The 17,691-nt window shown below is 50.8% G+C and overlaps 1 protein-coding gene and 1 non-coding gene across 2 annotated transcripts in view; one reads left to right on the top strand and one right to left on the bottom strand.

Moving 5' to 3' along the window:
- SLC47A1 (solute carrier family 47 member 1) overlaps positions 1-16,404 on the top strand; it is a 32,387-nt gene extending 15,983 nt beyond the window's left edge. Inside the window, exons 7-17 of the mRNA XM_059878508.1 lie at positions 2,796-2,893; positions 3,095-3,192; positions 3,299-3,412; positions 3,495-3,562; positions 4,382-4,490; positions 4,584-4,659; positions 8,212-8,281; positions 8,508-8,640; positions 11,788-11,882; positions 12,884-12,962; positions 13,901-16,404. Coding sequence (XP_059734491.1) covers positions 2,796-2,893; positions 3,095-3,192; positions 3,299-3,412; positions 3,495-3,562; positions 4,382-4,490; positions 4,584-4,659; positions 8,212-8,281; positions 8,508-8,640; positions 11,788-11,882; positions 12,884-12,962; positions 13,901-14,127 — 1,167 coding nt within the window. The 3' untranslated portion in view covers positions 14,128-16,404. The remainder of the gene's footprint in view (positions 1-2,795; positions 2,894-3,094; positions 3,193-3,298; positions 3,413-3,494; positions 3,563-4,381; positions 4,491-4,583; positions 4,660-8,211; positions 8,282-8,507; positions 8,641-11,787; positions 11,883-12,883; positions 12,963-13,900) is intronic.
- Positions 5,284-5,356, bottom strand: TRNAG-CCC (transfer RNA glycine (anticodon CCC)). Its single transcript has one exon. It is a non-coding gene; the product is annotated as a tRNA-Gly (tRNA).
- Positions 16,405-17,691: the final 1,287 nt, after the last annotated feature.

The following is a 17,691-nucleotide window of genomic DNA, read 5'->3' as shown; positions in this document are numbered from 1 at the left end:
CCTGTCCTGTGGGGGTGAGCACATCTCTCCTTTCAGGGGTCAGGGAGACCGGGTGGAGAGGCTCGCCTATCCGGAGCCCCTGTGGGGTGTTTCCCCGAGGGGTGCTCGCAGGGCTGAGGAGTCAAGGAAAGGATAGGTTGTTATTGGCACTGGAAAAGTTGGATCCGGTTCCCATTTGGAAATATTGTTATTGGTGGGCCAGCAGGGAGGATTCTTGGCCCTGCACCATCACCTGGCTCCAGAGGGGTTGGGGGCGACCTTTCAGCTCCCGCCATCTGGGGATGTGAAAGCACCCGCTTCCCCACGAAAGTGCCTCCTGTCATCAGGACTCTTGGTGGGTGACTAACAGCAGTGGCCAGAGCCTGGCTCTGTAGGTGTGGAGTCATGTGTGGGACCGTCGACTTCCTTCCAGAAGGACCAGATAAATAGGGTGCCAGGTGGTGGTAGGGTACCAGCCCATGAGGGCAGGCTCTCCCGGGCTTGTGTGACAGGGGCAGGATGATGGAGAAGGAAGCTTTTTACCTATTTAACATCCTTAAAGTTAAGGTGCTATCCTCGTAACAGAACAAGATTTCCACAAGTTCCACGTTTTTATTAGTATCAGAATTGTATACTTGAAATGCCTGTAAAGAGGCAGAAACCAGCGTGTGCCCTGGACTCTGGGCTGTCCCCTCATAGTTTGTTACCCTGTTTGAGGGCCTTTGCCCTGTCAGCCCCCCAACAAACGTGGGGCTCCTTAGTGCTTGAGTGAGGAGTGGGTATGAGGACCCCTCCCTGAAGGCCCTGAGGCAGGGGAGACGACCTAGAAGAAGGAGTCCTGAGCCATGGGGTCAGGAAGGGGACTCGAGTGGTGGAGAACACGTGAGTTTCCCAAGGTGGGAAGGAGAGGGGGGTGCAACCCAGACTGGGGGGGTGCAGTGGGAGCCTGGACATGGAAGGGGGTTGCCCAGGCTGACTAGATGCAGGAGAAAAGGAAAGGATGGAGCCGCTGCCTATGTGACACGTGGAGGACAGGTTACTGGGGTCACTAAAGGGCGGAGGATGCAGAAAGGTGAGGGGCAGGCTTGTGGGGATGCAGAGGGAGCTGTGCAACGGGCCTTAGCCTCAGTCCCTCCTCAGTGCCTCCGCTGTTTCTCCTCTTTTCCCTCAGTGGGATCCCACCCAGGCCCCCTCTGCCAGGTGGTCCCACAGCCTCTACCTAACCATCGGGTCACCTGCCTCTCCTGCTGAAACAGACCAGGGCTCCCGGTAAACAGAGTGCTTGGCAAGGTCCTGGTCTGGCCTCTGAGCCTGCAGCCATGAGCCCGCAGGATGCAGAGCAGCCAGGGGAGCATGGGTCTCAGGCACAGAGCGGGGGTGGAGGTGGGGTGGGAGATCTGAAGGACGGTGTGAAGGGAGGGCGGAGCAGAGGAGCCATAAGCAAGTGGCCAGTGTCCGCCTGCCCTGCAGAGTGACCAAGCCCTCCCTCCCCAATTGCTGTGTCCAGAGACACTGTGGCTCCTGTGGGAAATCCAGACTGCTTTTTAAAATTAATTAATGAATGACGGCTGCACTGGGTCTTCATTGCTGCTCGAGGGCTTCCTCTAGTTGTGGGGAGGGGGCCCTAGCACCCAGGCTCAGCAGCTGTGGTGGCCGGGCTCAGTTAACCTGCAGCATGTGGGATCTTCCGAGACCAGGGATTGAACTTGTGTGCCCTGCATTGACAGGCGGATACTTAACCACTGGACCACCAGGGGAGTCCTAAGATGTTTGATTTATACTGTGGTTTCAAAGAGCAGAATTTCAAACAGCCTATGATTTTGGGCATGATGCTTTACAAGGAGGTAGCACTTTTTAAAAATTGGGGTATAGTTGATGTACAATATTCTATAAGTTACAGATATACAATATAGTGATTCATAATTTTTAATTCCCATGTATCGTTGTTATAACATACTGGCTACATTCCCTGTGTTGTGCAGTATGTCCTTGTAGATTATTTAACTCACATATTAATAGCGGGTTCTACCTCCTAATTCCCTCCTCCTATATTGCCCCTCCCCCTTCCCTCTTCCCACTGGTAACCACTGGTTTGGTCTCTGGGCTTGTGAGTCTGTTTTATTTTTAAAATTCCATACATAAGTGAAAGCATATAGTATTTGTCTTTCTCTGACTTAATTCACTGAGCATAATGCCTTCCACGTGCACTGCAAATGGCAAAATGTCATTCTTTTCCATGGCCGAGTCATCGTCCATTGTATATACACACCACATCTTCTCTCTCTGCTCATCTGAAAGGTGACGTTGTACAGTGAGGTGACCCCCTTGCGGTGGGCGGCCCCTTCCAGTCGGGGGAAGCAGTGCTTCTGCCTTCATCACAGCCGGCTTTCTCTGCGTCCATTTTCTGTCCTGATGCTGCAAGGAGAGACGTCAGCCCTGGTCCCATGTCGCTTCACTCTCATGCCTTCAGTCGGTCAGAAATGTGGGAGGCCTGGACCTGCTCGGGTCTGTCGCCCATCCCAGGGTCATAGCGTCCCCTTAGTTCCCGACCTTCAGCATTGGTCCAGGTGTCCGGGGAAGGTGATGTGCTCACGCTGCTCCTGTGCACGAGCCACCTCTCGTCCTCCCTCTCTGCCGCTTCCCTCTCTCCTGCCGCGTGTCCGTGGCCAGAAAGATGCCCTTCCGGCCGACCCAGAGGAGGGAATGCCCAGTGGACGGGAGCGGCAGCTGTGGCAGCCACCCTGCTGGCCATGAGGGCGCCTGTTTGGGTGGCAGTCGCGGTCCCTATGGGTCTCCAGCACGGCCTCTCGTTTCAGGGAATCATTCTGCCCCAGATGGTGACTGGTGTGGCTGCCAACCTGGTCAACGCCCTCGCCAACTACCTGTTCCTCTATCAGATGCATCTTGGGGTTATGTGAGTCCCAGGGAGTCCTGGGTCAGGGAGCAGGGTGGCCTCCTGTGGATTTCCAGGGCGGGGTGGGGTGTCCACGCTGACCCTCCTCCTTGGGCCGCTCTGGACCCTGCGGGGGGATGCTGCTCTGGAGGAGGTGACCGGGGCTGCTGTGTCACCAGCAGGAGAGGTGGGGTACCCGTCAGCATGTTCTCTTCTGCCCAGGGGCTCGGCGCTGGCGAACACGGTCTCCCAGTTCACCCTGGCTCTCCTCCTCTTCCTGTACATCCTCGCCAAGAGGCTGCACCAGGACACCTGGGGAGGTAAAGGCCGCCTTTCTCCTGCCTGGACACGACTCCTGTCTCGGCTCGAGCCCCTGCCCGGTGGCCATTCATGTCGCAACCGACCGCATCTGTGTCCCGCCTGCAGGCTGGTCCTGGGAGTGCCTGCAGGACTGGGGCCCCTTCTTCCGCCTGGCCGTCCCCAGCATGCTGATGCTGTGCATCGAGTGGTGGGCCTACGAGATCGGGAGCTTCCTGAGCGGTCAGCATGGGGCCGGCCGGTGGCGGCTGGGGGACAGCCAGGGCCCGTGGGAAGCACGCAGTCACCCACCCCTCTCCCACAGGTGTCCTTGGCATGGTTGAGCTGGGAGCCCAGTCCATTGCGTATGAGCTGGCCGTCATCGTGTACATGGTGAGTGTATGAGCCCATCCTGGGGCGGGGCTGTGTGCTTCCCTCCAAAGACTGCTGAGCACAGGCGGTCAGCGCGTACAGGTTGTAAAATGATTCCTGAAGGGCACATTTCACCCTGGATCCTGGGAGGGTCCTTTTGGTATGGCAGGCGGTGTTCCCTGTGAGCTGGAGGGCTTTGGGGAGACGGTCCAGAGGACTGGGTTGCTCCCGGTCCTCTGACTCCTAACGCGGCCCCAATCCGAAGGACTCGGTTTGATGACACGCTTGTCAAACATGCCAACTCTTTTCCTGTTTCATGACACAGATGCGGTGGGGACAGGTGGGGGATAAAGCTGACGGTGCTGCAGGCAGGGCTGAGCTCCACTCCCGCCTGTCTCTGTTGCCTGTGGATACTCGGTGACATTTGTAGGTTAGACCCCCAAGGCATGAAAACAGATGTTTGTACTGAAGTTCCTAGCAGCGCTGCTCACGACTGCCAAGAGATGGCAGTGTCCCACGTGCCCAGGCACGTGCCCGAGGATGGCTGAGTGGACCCCATGCGTGGGCAGGATGTTGTTCAGCTAGAGGAAGGAAGAGGGTGCTGAAGCTCTGGAGGAGAACCCTGGTCATCAAAGGCTTCCCTTTGACTCTCTTTTACTGAAAGCATCAGCTGGATATTCTGAAGGGCTTTGTCCTCCCCAAGTGTCGCCTTAGAAATGCACCTGGGACGTGGGAACAGAAGGGCCTGTGGTGTGGGAAGGACCAGGGTACGCACAGGTGTGCATGTGCATGTAGGACTAACTGGAGGACTGAGTCTCAGCATCACCGTCCTCATTTCAGGTCCCCACAGGCTTCAGCGTGGCCGCCAGCGTCCGGGTGGGGAATGCACTGGGGGCCAGGGACATCGAGCAGGCCAAGACGTCCTCCGCCGTCGCCCTGCTGGTCACAGGTGCCTAGACTCGGGGATGCGCCCACAGCCCCCACGCCCTTCCCTGCAGACCCCCTCTCTCACCGTGTGCTTCTCCTGCCATCTGATCTCCAGGGCTCTTTGCTGTCATCTTTTGTGTCCTGTTGTTAGGCTGCAAGGATGTCGTGGGCTACGTTTTCACCAAGGACCAGTGAGTGTGGAGGTTTTCCTGGGATGTAAATCTGGTCGGTGGGAGCTGCTTTCACACTGGGCCTCCTGGATGGTTGCATCTTGGTGGGGAGCCTGAGTCACCTCCAAGATCAGAGATGCAGTTGTTACCTGGCAAGAACGGATAGGATGTAGGAACTAATTTATAATCTAGAAGCCGACTCAGTGGGCATGGGTGGTGGGTGTATGTTTCTGCTAGTGGAGTACTCACATCTTTTAAAGATGGTAACTCCTTTTGGGTACCACTGCCTCCATCTTCACTAAAGTACTTCCTTCCCAACAACATGAGTCATCTTGGTGGCCCAGAAGCTGCCCAAGTGCCTGGCTGGCAGTAGTCTTGTAATGTGTTTGTCCATCTGAACTGAAGTGGAACTCTCACCCCTGAGCTGTCTCCACACATCACATTATCGATCAATCACTGAAGAATTCTTGCACCAGCAAAGTCCCCCGTGCTCTGCAGATCCCGTTAGGTTGGTTTGATAGCTTTCATCCACGAGGCCACAGTGTATGCTGACTCGGTAGCTATATTGTGCTGTTACCCCTTCCTTGGGCTTCTTTTTATTTATTTATTTATTTTTGCTGAACCATGTGACATGTGGGATCTTAGTTCCCCAACCTGGGATCGAACCCACGCCCCCTGCATTGGGAGTGCAGAGTCTTAACCACTGGACCACCGGGGAAGTCCGTAACTGGGATTCGTCAGCAGTTACAAAATGCAGAATTGACTTGTCCCTCCTAGATTCACAAAGCAGGTGGTGTGGATGGAACTGACCCTCAGACTATGCCTCGGGAATCTGTCTTTTGACTTCTGGTGGTGGGTTGTCACCTTTCAGCCTTTGCCGTTTTGCTGTGAAATGTTTGAATATCCCTCACATCAGAGTGAGTCAGATGTAGCCAGAGATCATGCTCAGCTTCTTCACTTGATCAGAAGTCTGTCTTGCAGGATGGCTTCAGCAGAACCTGGTAGGAAGTTTGATTCTCAATCTGTGCACTTTTGGAAAATCAAATAGAGCAGGGAATAGAGTGAAAAACAAGAGTCCCACCAATGGGATTTTTTATGGAATTAGGAGACATAGAAAACTCACAAAATCAAATTATTTGTGATACGGCCAAGCTCAGCTGAAACTGGCAGAACTAATGACACATTCTGAGGATGACACAGATGCCTGACCCAAACAAAGGGCAGAAAGGCAGTGTGCACCTCTATGCAGTCAGAAACGGGGAAATGACTGAAAAACCGTAGTTTTCTTAAAGTGGAAGAGACTAGTTTGCACAACTTTTGCAAGTACATTTAAAACGTGGGGAAATAACTTCTCAAAACTTATGCTACCAACAAAGACTTTTTCAGTATATACTGAAAAAGTATATGCACATGTATCTGTATAACTGAATCCCTGTGCTAACACCTAAAACTAACACATTGTAAATCAACTTTGCTTCAATACAAATTACAAAAAATTTTTAATTAAAAAATTATTCTAGAAAACATAGGTCTAAATAGATCAATTTGTTTAGATGAAATAAGAAATAGTTATTTTTAAAGTACCAGGGGACTTCCCTGGTAGTCCGGTGGCTAAGACTCCAAGCTCCCAATGCAGGGGGCCTGAGTGCTATCCCTGGTCAGGGAACTAGATCTCACATGCTGTGACTAAGAGATCCCGAATGCCACAACTAAGACCCAGTGCAGCCAAATAAAAAATATATATACATATGTATTAAAAAACACCAACTCCAGCGGCTTCCCTGGTGGTCCAGTGGTTACGACTGTGCTTCCACTGAAAGGGTCCCGGGTTCAGTCCCTGGTTGGGGAACTAGATCCCACATGCCTCGCAGTACAGCCAAAAATGAAAATAAAAGCACCAGCTCCGGAGCGTTTCAAAGGAGAATTCTATGAAATCTTTAAGACGTAGATAATCCCAATGCTGCCTTAACTGTTCCAGAAAAAAGAAAATTTCCTCATTCTGTTTAGGAAGCAAGTATGTCGGTACCGAAGCTGACAAAGTATTCACATAAAAAAAGAAAGCAATCCACAGGCCAATCTTCCTAATTAATGTCAATTTTAAAATCCAAAATAAAATATGAGTAGATAGGATTCAGCAGCATAATAATATATCCTGATGGAATGTGAATATAGGGGCTTCCCTAGTGGCTCAGTGGTGGAAAGTCCATCTGCCACATCAGGAGACACAAGTTTGAACCCTGGTCCGGGAAGATCCCACTTGCCATGGAGCAAGTAAGCCCATGCACCACGATTACTGAGCCTGTGCTCTGGAGCCCGGGAGCCACGACTACCAGCCCACGAGACCTAGAGCCCGTGCTCTGCAACAGAAGCCACTGCAATGAGAAGCTCCCCCATTGTAAGGAAGGGTAGCCCCTGCTCACCACAACTAGAGAAAATACCACACAGCAACGAAGACACAGCACAGCCAAAAATAAATATATAAGATTTTTAAAAAGTGAATGTAATACACGAGGCAGAAAAGTCAAGGTACAGAACATCATGAAGAGAATGTCAGAACATGAAATCATACACCAGGTCCAGAAGGGGAAAGAAGAATATATATTTGTGCTTGCTTTTATTTTCATGAACACTGGACAAAGACAGTGCCCAGAACTGTTCCTTGGTTTGGGGGCAGGTCACGGGAGGAGTGGGGAAGGAATGGAAATAAGATTTTCCTCCATATGCTTTTCATGTTGTTTAATTTCTTTTAACCATTGGCATATGTTACCTATTAAAAGCAAAATAACATTTGAATAAAAGAACTGTACTTCTGTCCTTGTTTGGCAGGGAGGGGGGACCATCCTGTTCTGTGCTGGATGTCTTAATTATTTATTCATTCAACCAACATTTACTGCCAGACAGCCATTTCTTCGTTAACCACTTGAAGGAATTGGGAATACTCGGCCGTTTCGGCCCCTGGCAGTGTCTTTCTGTCTCTAGCTGTAGAGGTGAGGGTCAAGGCCAGCTCTGTAAACTCTATCTGTGGCCTTTAGAACTTGCCAGCCTGGTTCCCTGGAGGGAGCCTGACCCTGATCCTGTTGTGCGTCACTCAGACACTTGGAGGGGACGTGCATGGAATTGTGTGAAAAGGAGGATGGCTCTATAACCCCCATTTTATTTTGGGGGGTGCAGGAGAGGAGTACAGAATCATTTGATTGACTTTCATTTTAACTTTATTGGGAGTCTAGTTGATTTGTAGTGTTGTGTTAAATTTCAGGTGTACAGCTAAGTGAATCAGCTACATGTATACATTATATGCATTCTTTTTTAGTGAAATCATATGGCTGAACTGTTTATGTTGACCACAGGGACTATATGTTTTCTAAAAGTCTTGAGATACAGTAGTTTCCACTGCAGACCAAAACAAGGTAGGACTGTCCCTGAAAAGGTTGTTGGCGGGACACCTGAGCCTGTTGGCTCCACACAGACGCGGAGCCCTGCCTGGCGGTCAGAATACGGTCACCAGGAGCCACACTGCCCTGCTCTCTGCCCACGTCCGCCTCCCAGTCATGCTCTGCTTTGTTCTCCCGACAGAGAGATCGTCTCCCTGGTGGCCCAGGTGGTCCCGATTTACGCGGTTTCGCATCTCTTCGAAGGGCTGGCTGTGAGTACTGAGCGGTGGTACCACCTCAGCCGCCTTTACGATCCACGAGTTTCTGCTGACGATGGTAGATTTTAACAGAGAAGAGCGGCGGGGAGGTGGGATATTCCTCTCACGTCCACTTCACGAGGCCCTGGACTTGAGGCAGAGTCCCCTGAGGTGGGGGGTGCCGGGGTGGGCGTCGTGGGGCAGCATGAGCCGTGTTCACAGGACTGGCGTCTGCCTGCAGTGCACCTGTGGAGGCATCCTGCGAGGCACCGGGAACCAGAAGGCGGGCGCCATCATCAACGCTGTCGGGTACTACGTGCTCGGTCTTCCCATCGGGATCTCCCTCATGTTTGCTGCTGGGCTTGGACTGCTGGGTAAGCCTCCCCCAGAGCAGGAAGAGCCGGGATCACGGCCTGGGAGGTGGCTGTCAGAGCTCGGAGACAGATTTTGAGACGCCGCTTTAAAAGAACAGAGAAACGGGTGACTGCCCAGCTTTGATTTCTAAAATAATACTTGGGTGTACATCAGCGTTAATACGTGATTACATTAAAACCTGAGCACACTAGCTGGGTTCAGTGGAGACAGTGCTCATCTGTATCCCTCAGCTCTTGGCTAGCTCAGAGGCAGAGGCGTCATCTGATAAGGAGACTCAGCTTTCAGATCAATGTGTCTTGTATGTTGCACATTTTTCTCGTTCAATAATATTTTAATGAAAAATATGGGAGATGTCCAAAGAATGGAGTTGCCAAGGCAAACTTCATTGGTGTGGAAAATTATTTATTCTGAGTTTCTGGCCTTATTCATATTTTTGAAAGTCATTTTAAATCTTATTTTCTGGCAGTTTGTGAGATCTTAGTTTCCCGACCAGGGATTGAACCTGGGTTCTTGGCAGTCAAAGTGCCAAGTGCTAATCACTGGACCTCCAGAGAATTCCTGGCATTATTCATATTTTGGGGTTTGCCAGTGACATAGCTAAGGAAAATATTAATATTATAGAAATTCACTTTGAAGTATAGATCTATGTCCCAAGAGCTGTACTAGGCCCGCTCTGCTGTTTAACAAAAGCTCACCTACAGAGTGTACAGCATAGGCATAGGTAAGGATCACCTTAAAAAAATGTTAGGGTGCAAACTTGCAGTTGGAAAATAAGTCCTGGGGGTGTGGGGGTGTGATCTACAGCATGGTGACAGCCGCTCCATCACTCTCTTGTCCAACTCTCTGCAACCCCATGGACTGCAGCCCACCAGGCTCCTCTGTCCATGGGATTTCCCAGGCAAGAATACTGGGTGGGTTGCTATTTCCTCCTCCAGGGGATCTTCCCAACCCAGGGATTGAACCTGCGTCTCCTGCTTTGCTGGTGGATTCTTCACCACTGTGCCACCTGGGAAGCCTGTAGTTAATAATACCATATTGTATATTTGAAAATTGCTGAGAGTAGATCTTAAAAGTTCTCATCATAAGCAAAAAAAATTGTGTAGCTATGTGAGGTGATGGGTGTTAACTGAATTTATGGAGGTGGTCATTTCACAGATATTGAATCATGGTGTTATACACTGGAAATAATATAATGTTATATATTGATTCATATATAAAAGATGTTGGGGGGAACTTCCCTGGGGGTCCAGTGGATAGGACTCCTTGCTCCCAATGCAGGGGGCCTGGGTTTGATTTCTGGTTGGGGAACTAGATCCCACATGCTGCAATTAAGACCCAGTGTAGCCAAATAAAAATTAATAATTTTTTTAAAAAAAGCTGGGGACTCTGAGGAAGTGAGGGCTCTGTGAGAAGACAGTGGACACTCCCTGTACCAACTGGTGTTGAAACTCGTATCCCTTCTGGCAGGACGTGCTGTCCACCTACACCAGGAGCCCTGAGAAGTGTCAGGAGCTACAGGTTCTCACGGGCAAGGCCAGAAAATCACAATGGCCATCCTAAATCCCTGAGGCTTTCCCAACATTGATTTTTTGGGTCCTGTCCAGGGAATCCTGATAACCATCCCGTTTCAGCATTCCTCCTTGAGTCAAACAGGTATCTTTTCAATAGTATAGTGAAATCCTTGGAAATTTAACTCCTAGCTTTCAAAATACAGCTGGAGGTAGCTGGTTATGGGCTTCCCAGGTAATGTTGGTGGTAAAGAACCCACCTGCCAAAGCAGGAGATGCAAGAGAAACGAGTTCAGTCCCTGGGTCAGGAAGATCCCCTCGAGGAGGGCATGACAACCCACTCCAGTATTCTTGCCTGAAGAATCCCATGGACAGAGGAGCCTGGTGGGCTACAGTCCATGGAGTCACACAGTCAGAAGCGACTTAGCATGCACACACACACGTAGGTGGTTATCTGATGTTTAAGATGGGTGGAGGAGCTTGTGGTTTCTGTGTAATGGGAATTTTCAGAAGAGGAAGGCTTTGCTTTCACTGGGTCCACTGTAGGAGTGACAGGTTGACTGTTCTAAAGATCAGGCTGATCACACCTGTAAAGTACAATATGGGCTGATGGGTACCAAGGAGCAGAGTTGAAAAATGTGCATGAGATCTGGCCACCCAAGCCTTAAAGCATGAGTCCCATCCAGCCCCTGTCACCTTACCCAGATCTAGCCGGCTACATGGCAGGGGCAGGGGAGGGAGCCACGGTGGGACAAAGGGGAGGCCCAGAAGTGGGGCATCCTGTGTGCCTGGTCAGGGGGCACGTTTGCTTTTCTCTGGGTGGTCTTAAGTGGGAAACCAGGACAGAAATTAGGGAGGCTGTCAGTTACAAGTCAAAGCTTGGACATTTTGCATCAGTTATTGCAGAAATTGTTTAGCTTATCCCTAAAGAATGATCTGGCCTCTCAGGAGTCTGATGTGAAGCAGACTGGCTTCTCGCCTGTCAGTTACAGGTAAGGGATTGGCTTCCTAGACAGGTTGCTTTAGATTGTGGGTCAGAGGTCTATTTTTGTGTAAGACCTGACAACTGAGACTACTGTCAGCTTGGATATTCAGTCTCTCAGTTTGGAGTTTCTGACTCTGCTGTGGGTTCACTCTTGGGCAGAACCCTCGTCACTCAGGTCCCCCTCTGGGTCCTGTGTGAGTGTCTGGGGCAGGGTTTTTAGGTCAAAGTGTGGAGTCTTAGCACCTGAACTGCCAGGGAATTCTCGACGTCTGCGTTTGTAGAGTGGCAGAGTTTGTAGAGTCTGCTTGGTTGAGGAAGATGATACAAGGTATTGGGAGTCTGCAGGTGCTGCTAGAAAGCAGTTTGTCCTGGAATATTCACTTTTCCTAATAGCCAAGCATTATGGTTGCAAAGGCCAAAAACAGCCTGCAGATATTTGTTCTGAGATCCACAAACCCAAGAGTGGCCTCAGGGTTCTGGGCTCCCTGGAACCTCCTGGAAACCAAGAGTGAGCAGGGTGGAGGTTTCTGGCTCACTGTGGGCCCCTCCTTTGCTATAAGAACAGATTCTCAGAAGTGATTTAGGAGAAACACACTCCCCAGGGCAGCTGGCTTTCCACCGAGTTAACTTCTGTTAATTATCCCCACCTCCAGGTCTGTGGTCAGGAATCACCATCTGTACCATCTCTCAGGCTGCGTGTTTCCTCGGCTTCATTGCCCGGCTAAACTGGAAAAAAGCCTGCCAGCAGGTAACTATGGACACTGCCGTCCTGCCCTGGAAAACACACAGAACCAGCTTTGCCTTTCTTTGCCTTATTTTGGAAGGTTTATTATTATTATTATTATAAATGCTACCTTTTTTATCATTGTTTTATTTTATTGATGTGTAATTGATTTACAATGTCATGTGAGTTTCAGGTGTACAGCACAGTGACTCATTTATACACACACAGATATATATATATATATATACTCTTTAAATCTTAAAAATATTTTTATTTTTTGGCCGCACCACGTGGCATGTGGGATCTTAGTTCCCTGACCAGGGATTGAACCCATACCCTGTGCAGTGGAAGTGCAACATCCTAACCATGACCGCCAAGGAAGACCCTTTTCTTTTTCAGATTCTTTTCCCTAATACAAAATATTGAGTATATATCATTGCTGTTTTAACTGGGCTTATTAACTCAGGTGTGAAGGACATCTGTTCCCCTTTGTTTATTCATTCAGTAGAACAGAAGGTCTTTTCCCCCCTGGGTCCTATGTTAGACGTCTGCCTTGCTCCTGAACAGCCCATTTCAGGACAAGATTTAGAAGTGGAGAGAAAGGTGGGATGCCAGCAACTATATCCTGTTTGCCTGGCTGCAGTTCACGGGGTTGCAAAGTCAGACATGACTTACCCACCGAACAACAAAGTTTCATTAAGATACCTGTGGGCATCTTTCTTTATGAACTTTCTAGGGTCAGGGCAGTGTGTTAAGTAGGTGACAGAGAAAATGAATGAAGGAAGAGGAAGGGAGAATCCTACGGTTGGTCCCCAACTTTCCTCGTCTTTTTTACAGCCAACCTTTCCCATGCACTGGCCTCGCGTCAATCATTAGAAAAGAGGATTCCATGCTTGTTAACTGGAGAGGCTCCTGTGTTACCTGTCAGTGAGAGAAAATGGCTGGGTTTTTCCTCAGCAAGGGTACGGCCAGGTGTGTGGCTGCACTGTGATGGAGCCTATGGACTGATGCATCCCCTCTCCTAGGCTCAGGAACACGCCAATCTGAAGCGAAGAATGGCCGGCAATGGGATGGCCACGCTCCCTCAGGACCCACTTTGCCCAGGTATGATACATCTGCCCCTGCTCTTGGAAAGGCCCCTCTAGGTGTTCACAACTAGATTTGCTGTGCTGAGCTCCCATTTAAATAGGGAAATAATGCCTCCGAAACAAACGATAGGGAGCATCCAGCTTCAGGTCAACAGCTGAAGTTTGTTTGCTTTAATTGCTGACTCAGACATGCTGCCATAGATGATTAAGAGTTGCAGGTGATCAATTCAGTACAGGTGCAAGCATTTAGGGTGTTTTCCTTACTGTTCCTCTTCTGAAGTACCATGAGACTAAACCTAGGTCTGGGTCACTATCCTGCCCGGTTTTTAGAGGGTCCTCTAACGGGAAGGCTTGCATCTCCCCTGCCAACGTGCTGTGAACGCTCTTGAATCACCTCTTAGGTCATCCTTTCCTCCACTGACCTTATTTTCTTTCTGAGATGCTAATTGGTGGTGCTGGCCCCCTTGAACATTTCCCCTAAGCCTGTTAAACTAGGGCTTCCCTGGTGGCTCAGTGGTAAAGAATCCACCTGCTGGTGCAGGAGACGCAGGTTTGATCCCTGGGTTGGGAAGATACCCTGGAGGTGGAAATGGCAACCCACTCCAGTATTCTTGCCTGGAAAATCCCATGGACAGAGGAGCCTGGCAGGCTATAGTCCATGGGGTTGCAAAGAGCCAGACACGACTTAGCAGCTAAACAACAAAACTGTTAACCTAAAGAGCTACCTTACTTGGCTTTGTACACAATGGGGCAGAGCCCATGCTGACCCCACCAGGATCTAGTCAGTGTCTGTGGATTCATGGACAACACCTGAGTCAGGATTTTCTTTATTCGTGGTCAGGAAGCAACTGCTTCCTGAATTATCATTCTCCCAGCAGGTACTGCATACGTGCTTTTCCTTTTATACAGATGAAAAATATCCTTTTAAAGTGCTGAGTTCACTTTCCCCTCCAGTGGGCCCTGAAAACCGTGGAGGAATGTTGATAAGAGATGTTGGACAGAAAGAGGAGACTCAGTCGGATCAGCAGATGCGCCAAGAAGAGTGTCTCGAAGTCCATCCCAGGGCCGCATGGAGGTTGTCCGGGAGACAGCTGGTGCTGCGGCGGGGGCTCCTGCTCCTGGCGGTCCTTGTCATCTTACTGGTGGGGATTTTAGTGAAAGTCTATGTCAGAGTTCCGTGATATGGCAAGAGAGAGAGAAAGTCAGGCCAAGGGATGCTTCTGAGCTTAAACGAACAGAAATTCATTGGCCCAAATGTTACTAAGCTGTGCTCATGGATGTCAAGAACTGAGTTCCAAAATACATTTCTGATGAAGAAAACGAACGAAGGTAAAAAGTATGTGCAAGTCCAAGACAACATTTGGGAGATTACATCCACCATCCTTTCCACCAAGGACCACTGTGTACTGGCTGCATCATGTAGGGCTTTGATGTTTCTTCTGCTTACTGTTTTTTAAGCCACAAACCCATATACTGAGCACTTAAAGATTCTTACTATTTGAATTACTTAAAATATATTTTACAATATGTCTTCCTCATGCCTTAGATTATTATTCAGCAGAAAACGATATTTGTTAACATTCCTTTGGATTCCAGATCTCAGGTACCGAGGGTGGTGGATGTGCTTAAGAAACTTCTAGGGGAGAAGACAGATTACCAAGAAGAAAGGAGTCAGGTGGCATCAGTTAGCTTGCCTCGTATTCAGGGCCTGTCTGATCATTGGTTTAGACCAATATGTTGTGGTGGGGGTGGGGGAAGGCAGCAGGGAGGGAAATGAAGGACCTGTACTGTGTTTTTTAATTTATTTATTAGCTGTGCTGGGTCTTCGTTGCTGCTCAGGCTTAGCTGCAGTGAACGGGGGCTACTCTAGTTGCGGGGCTACTCTCATTGCGCCAGTTTCTCTTGTTGTGGAGCACTGGCTCTAGGGCACACAGACTTCAGTAGTTGAGGTACTTGGGGTTAGTTGCCCCAAGGCATGTGGGGTCCTCTCAGACCAGGGATTGAACCCGTGTCCCCTGCATTGGCAGGTAGGTTCTTAACCACTGGACCACCAGGGTAGTCCCAGCACTTGGTTTTTCTAAAATGGTGGACAATCGACAGAAATACAGGGTTCAAAGAGCTAATTCAGGCAAACTGGAGGGAGAAATCAGGCCTTTTCCTATGTTGACAGAAAGAAGGGCTGAAAAAGCTGAAAAGCAGCAAAAATGAAGAGTGTTCAGGAGAGGGGAAGGTTACATCCCAGGAGGGCTTCCTTTGTGGCTCAGACAGTAAAGACTCTGTCCGAAATGCAGGAGACCTGGGTTTGATTCCTTGGAGAAGGAAATGGCAATCCCACTCCAGTATTCTTGCCTAAAGAATTCCATGGACGGAGGAGCGTGGCAGGCTACAGCCCATGGGGTCTCAAAGAGTTTGACAGGACTACGTGACTACACTACATCTTGGACAGGCCCTATTCATCTTGTTTGGGTGGTTCTCATCTTAGAAAAGGCACAGGCTTTTATTGGCTGGCTTCCCTTGTAGCTCAGTCGGTAAAGAATCTGCCTGCAGTGCAGGAAACCTGGGTTCGATCCCTGGGTCGGGAAGATTGTCTGGAGAAGGAAATGGCAACCCACTCCAGTACTCTTGCCTGGAAAATCTCATGGACAGAAGAGTCTGGTGGGCTGCAGTCCATGGGGTAGCAAAGAGTCAGGGAAGACTGGGCAACTAACACTTACTTGCATATATCCAGAAGATTCCGGGTGGACCCATCTCAAAAAGATGAGATTCTAATGAACATGCCCTTCTCCTTAACTTTGGGGATCGTTGGGAAAGTCTTGGAGTCATGAAAACCCCATTACTCCTAACTCTTAGTGGGCAGGAGGACAGACAGAGGCCTTGGATTAAGGGGTGAAGCTTGGATGCAGCCTGGGGTTGGGGTGGGGGAAGGTGTGCTGTCAGCCAAGCGAGCATCAGGACCTACTAAGTTCGCTGCCTGCGGGGTGGGGACCAACAACCAGACCTGGCCTTTGCTGGGAAAGACCAGGTAACCAGGAAAGGAGAAAAGTGAGCGCCTCTTGAGTGAAGACACCGCGGGGCAGGTTTTCGGTGTGTGTTGGTGTGGGGTGGAGGAGTTCTCTTATTAAGGCCCTCATTCCTCTTGGGTCAGTAAGTGGAAGGCCATCTTCCAGACGAAGGCTGCACCCAAGGGGGCCCTCGCGATGGGGCCCCAGCGATGTCCCCGTCCCGGTTTGTCGTGCCCTCCCCACCCCGCACCCTAGCCGCCGAGGTTTCTCACGGGCGCCAAGTCCAACGATCTGCAAACTGCTGGCACCTGGGGAGGGCAAGCCCAGGAGAAAATGCTTTGACTCGGTGCGGGGCGGGGGAATGCTGACTCCAGGCCTCCCCTCTTCCAGTACTTTTCCCACGCGCCCCCACGAAGGCCACCCCTCCACCAAGCCCAGGGGGTCACGGAACTGCGAGGGGTCCCCCCGCCCCAGTCGGCAGCGGCGGGGCGGGGGGGGGGGCGGCGGGAAGTGGAGCCCCCTCCTCACCCGACCCCCTGCCCCGCCCCGCCTCCCACGTGCTCCCTGGGCTAACGAAGGCGCCTGAGCTCAGGCTCCTCTGGCGCCAGCATGGTCACCCCTGCCCCCTCTGCCACCCAGACCCCTGCGGCCCCCCGCTGGCGCGAACACCTACAGGCTCTGCAAGGACCTCTGCCGCCCGACTTGGGGTCCAGACGGCGGGGCTGGCGGCGCTCCGGGCCGGTGGTGAGTGTGCAGCCCGCCCCCACCCCCGCGGTTCCCCTCTTCGCGCTCACCCTGTGTCCCCCGCTGTCCCTTATTCCGCGGTCACACGTGGTCCTTCGTCCCATGGCCCCTCCCCGCGGACACCCCTTGTCCCCCGCGGCACCCCCATGTCCTCCCGCCCCCGTTGTCCGGCCCGTGGACAGTGTCCGGCTCCGTCTGGGCCCGGGGGTCGGTGTAACGCGCTGCCTCCGCCCTCGCCCACCAGTTCCCCGAGCCGCACAGCGAGTGCAGTGTTCTGCGGATACCTGGGCAAGGTCGAGCTGTCTCGGTAGGTTTTTACATTCCTTTCATTAGGACTGAGAAGAAGGAAAAACCTGGAATTTAAATGGTCTTGTCTGGCACTTGCACCTTTATGGGGTCAGAGCTTGCCCCAAGGGTTCCCTTATCCTATAGGGTTCCTACCTACATAGGAAAGGTGTTTTCCTTACTCTCAAACCAGCCCCAGGGGAAGGTGAAAGTGAAGTCGCTCAGTCGTGTCCCACTCTTTGTGACCCCAGGGACTGTAGCCCACCAGGCTCCTCAGTCCATGGAATTTTCCAGGCAAGAGTCCTGGAGTGGGTTGCCAAGAGGCCCCACCTCTAATTACGCAAGAAATTTGTAGCCATGAGACAACTCTGCAGGTAGAACATGAAGAACTACATTTCCCCCTTTATTATGAAGTTAAACTAGGTAACTTATCTACATCTAGACTGGCTGCCATTAGTTAGAATTAGTTTACTCAGTTCAGTCACTCAGTCGTGTGGGACTCTTTGAGACCCCATGAACCACAGCATGCCAGGCCTCCCTGTCCATCACCAACTCCCAGAGTTTACCCAAACTCATGTGCATTGAGTCGGTGAAGCCATCCAACCATCTCATCCTCTGTTGTCCCTATTTCAGCCTCATAGTAAAGTGTCTCCCATCCACCATGGATTGAAATTATACCTTCTTTGAAGACCTGCATTTTGGAGAATTCCCTAA

The sequence above is a fragment of the Bos taurus genome, chromosome 19 (assembly GCF_002263795.3).
Source record: "Bos taurus isolate L1 Dominette 01449 registration number 42190680 breed Hereford chromosome 19, ARS-UCD2.0, whole genome shotgun sequence".
Lineage (NCBI taxonomy): Eukaryota > Metazoa > Chordata > Mammalia > Artiodactyla > Bovidae > Bos > Bos taurus.
The sequence above is the reverse complement of the archived record's forward strand: the minus strand, read 5'-3'. Positions and strand labels throughout refer to the sequence as shown.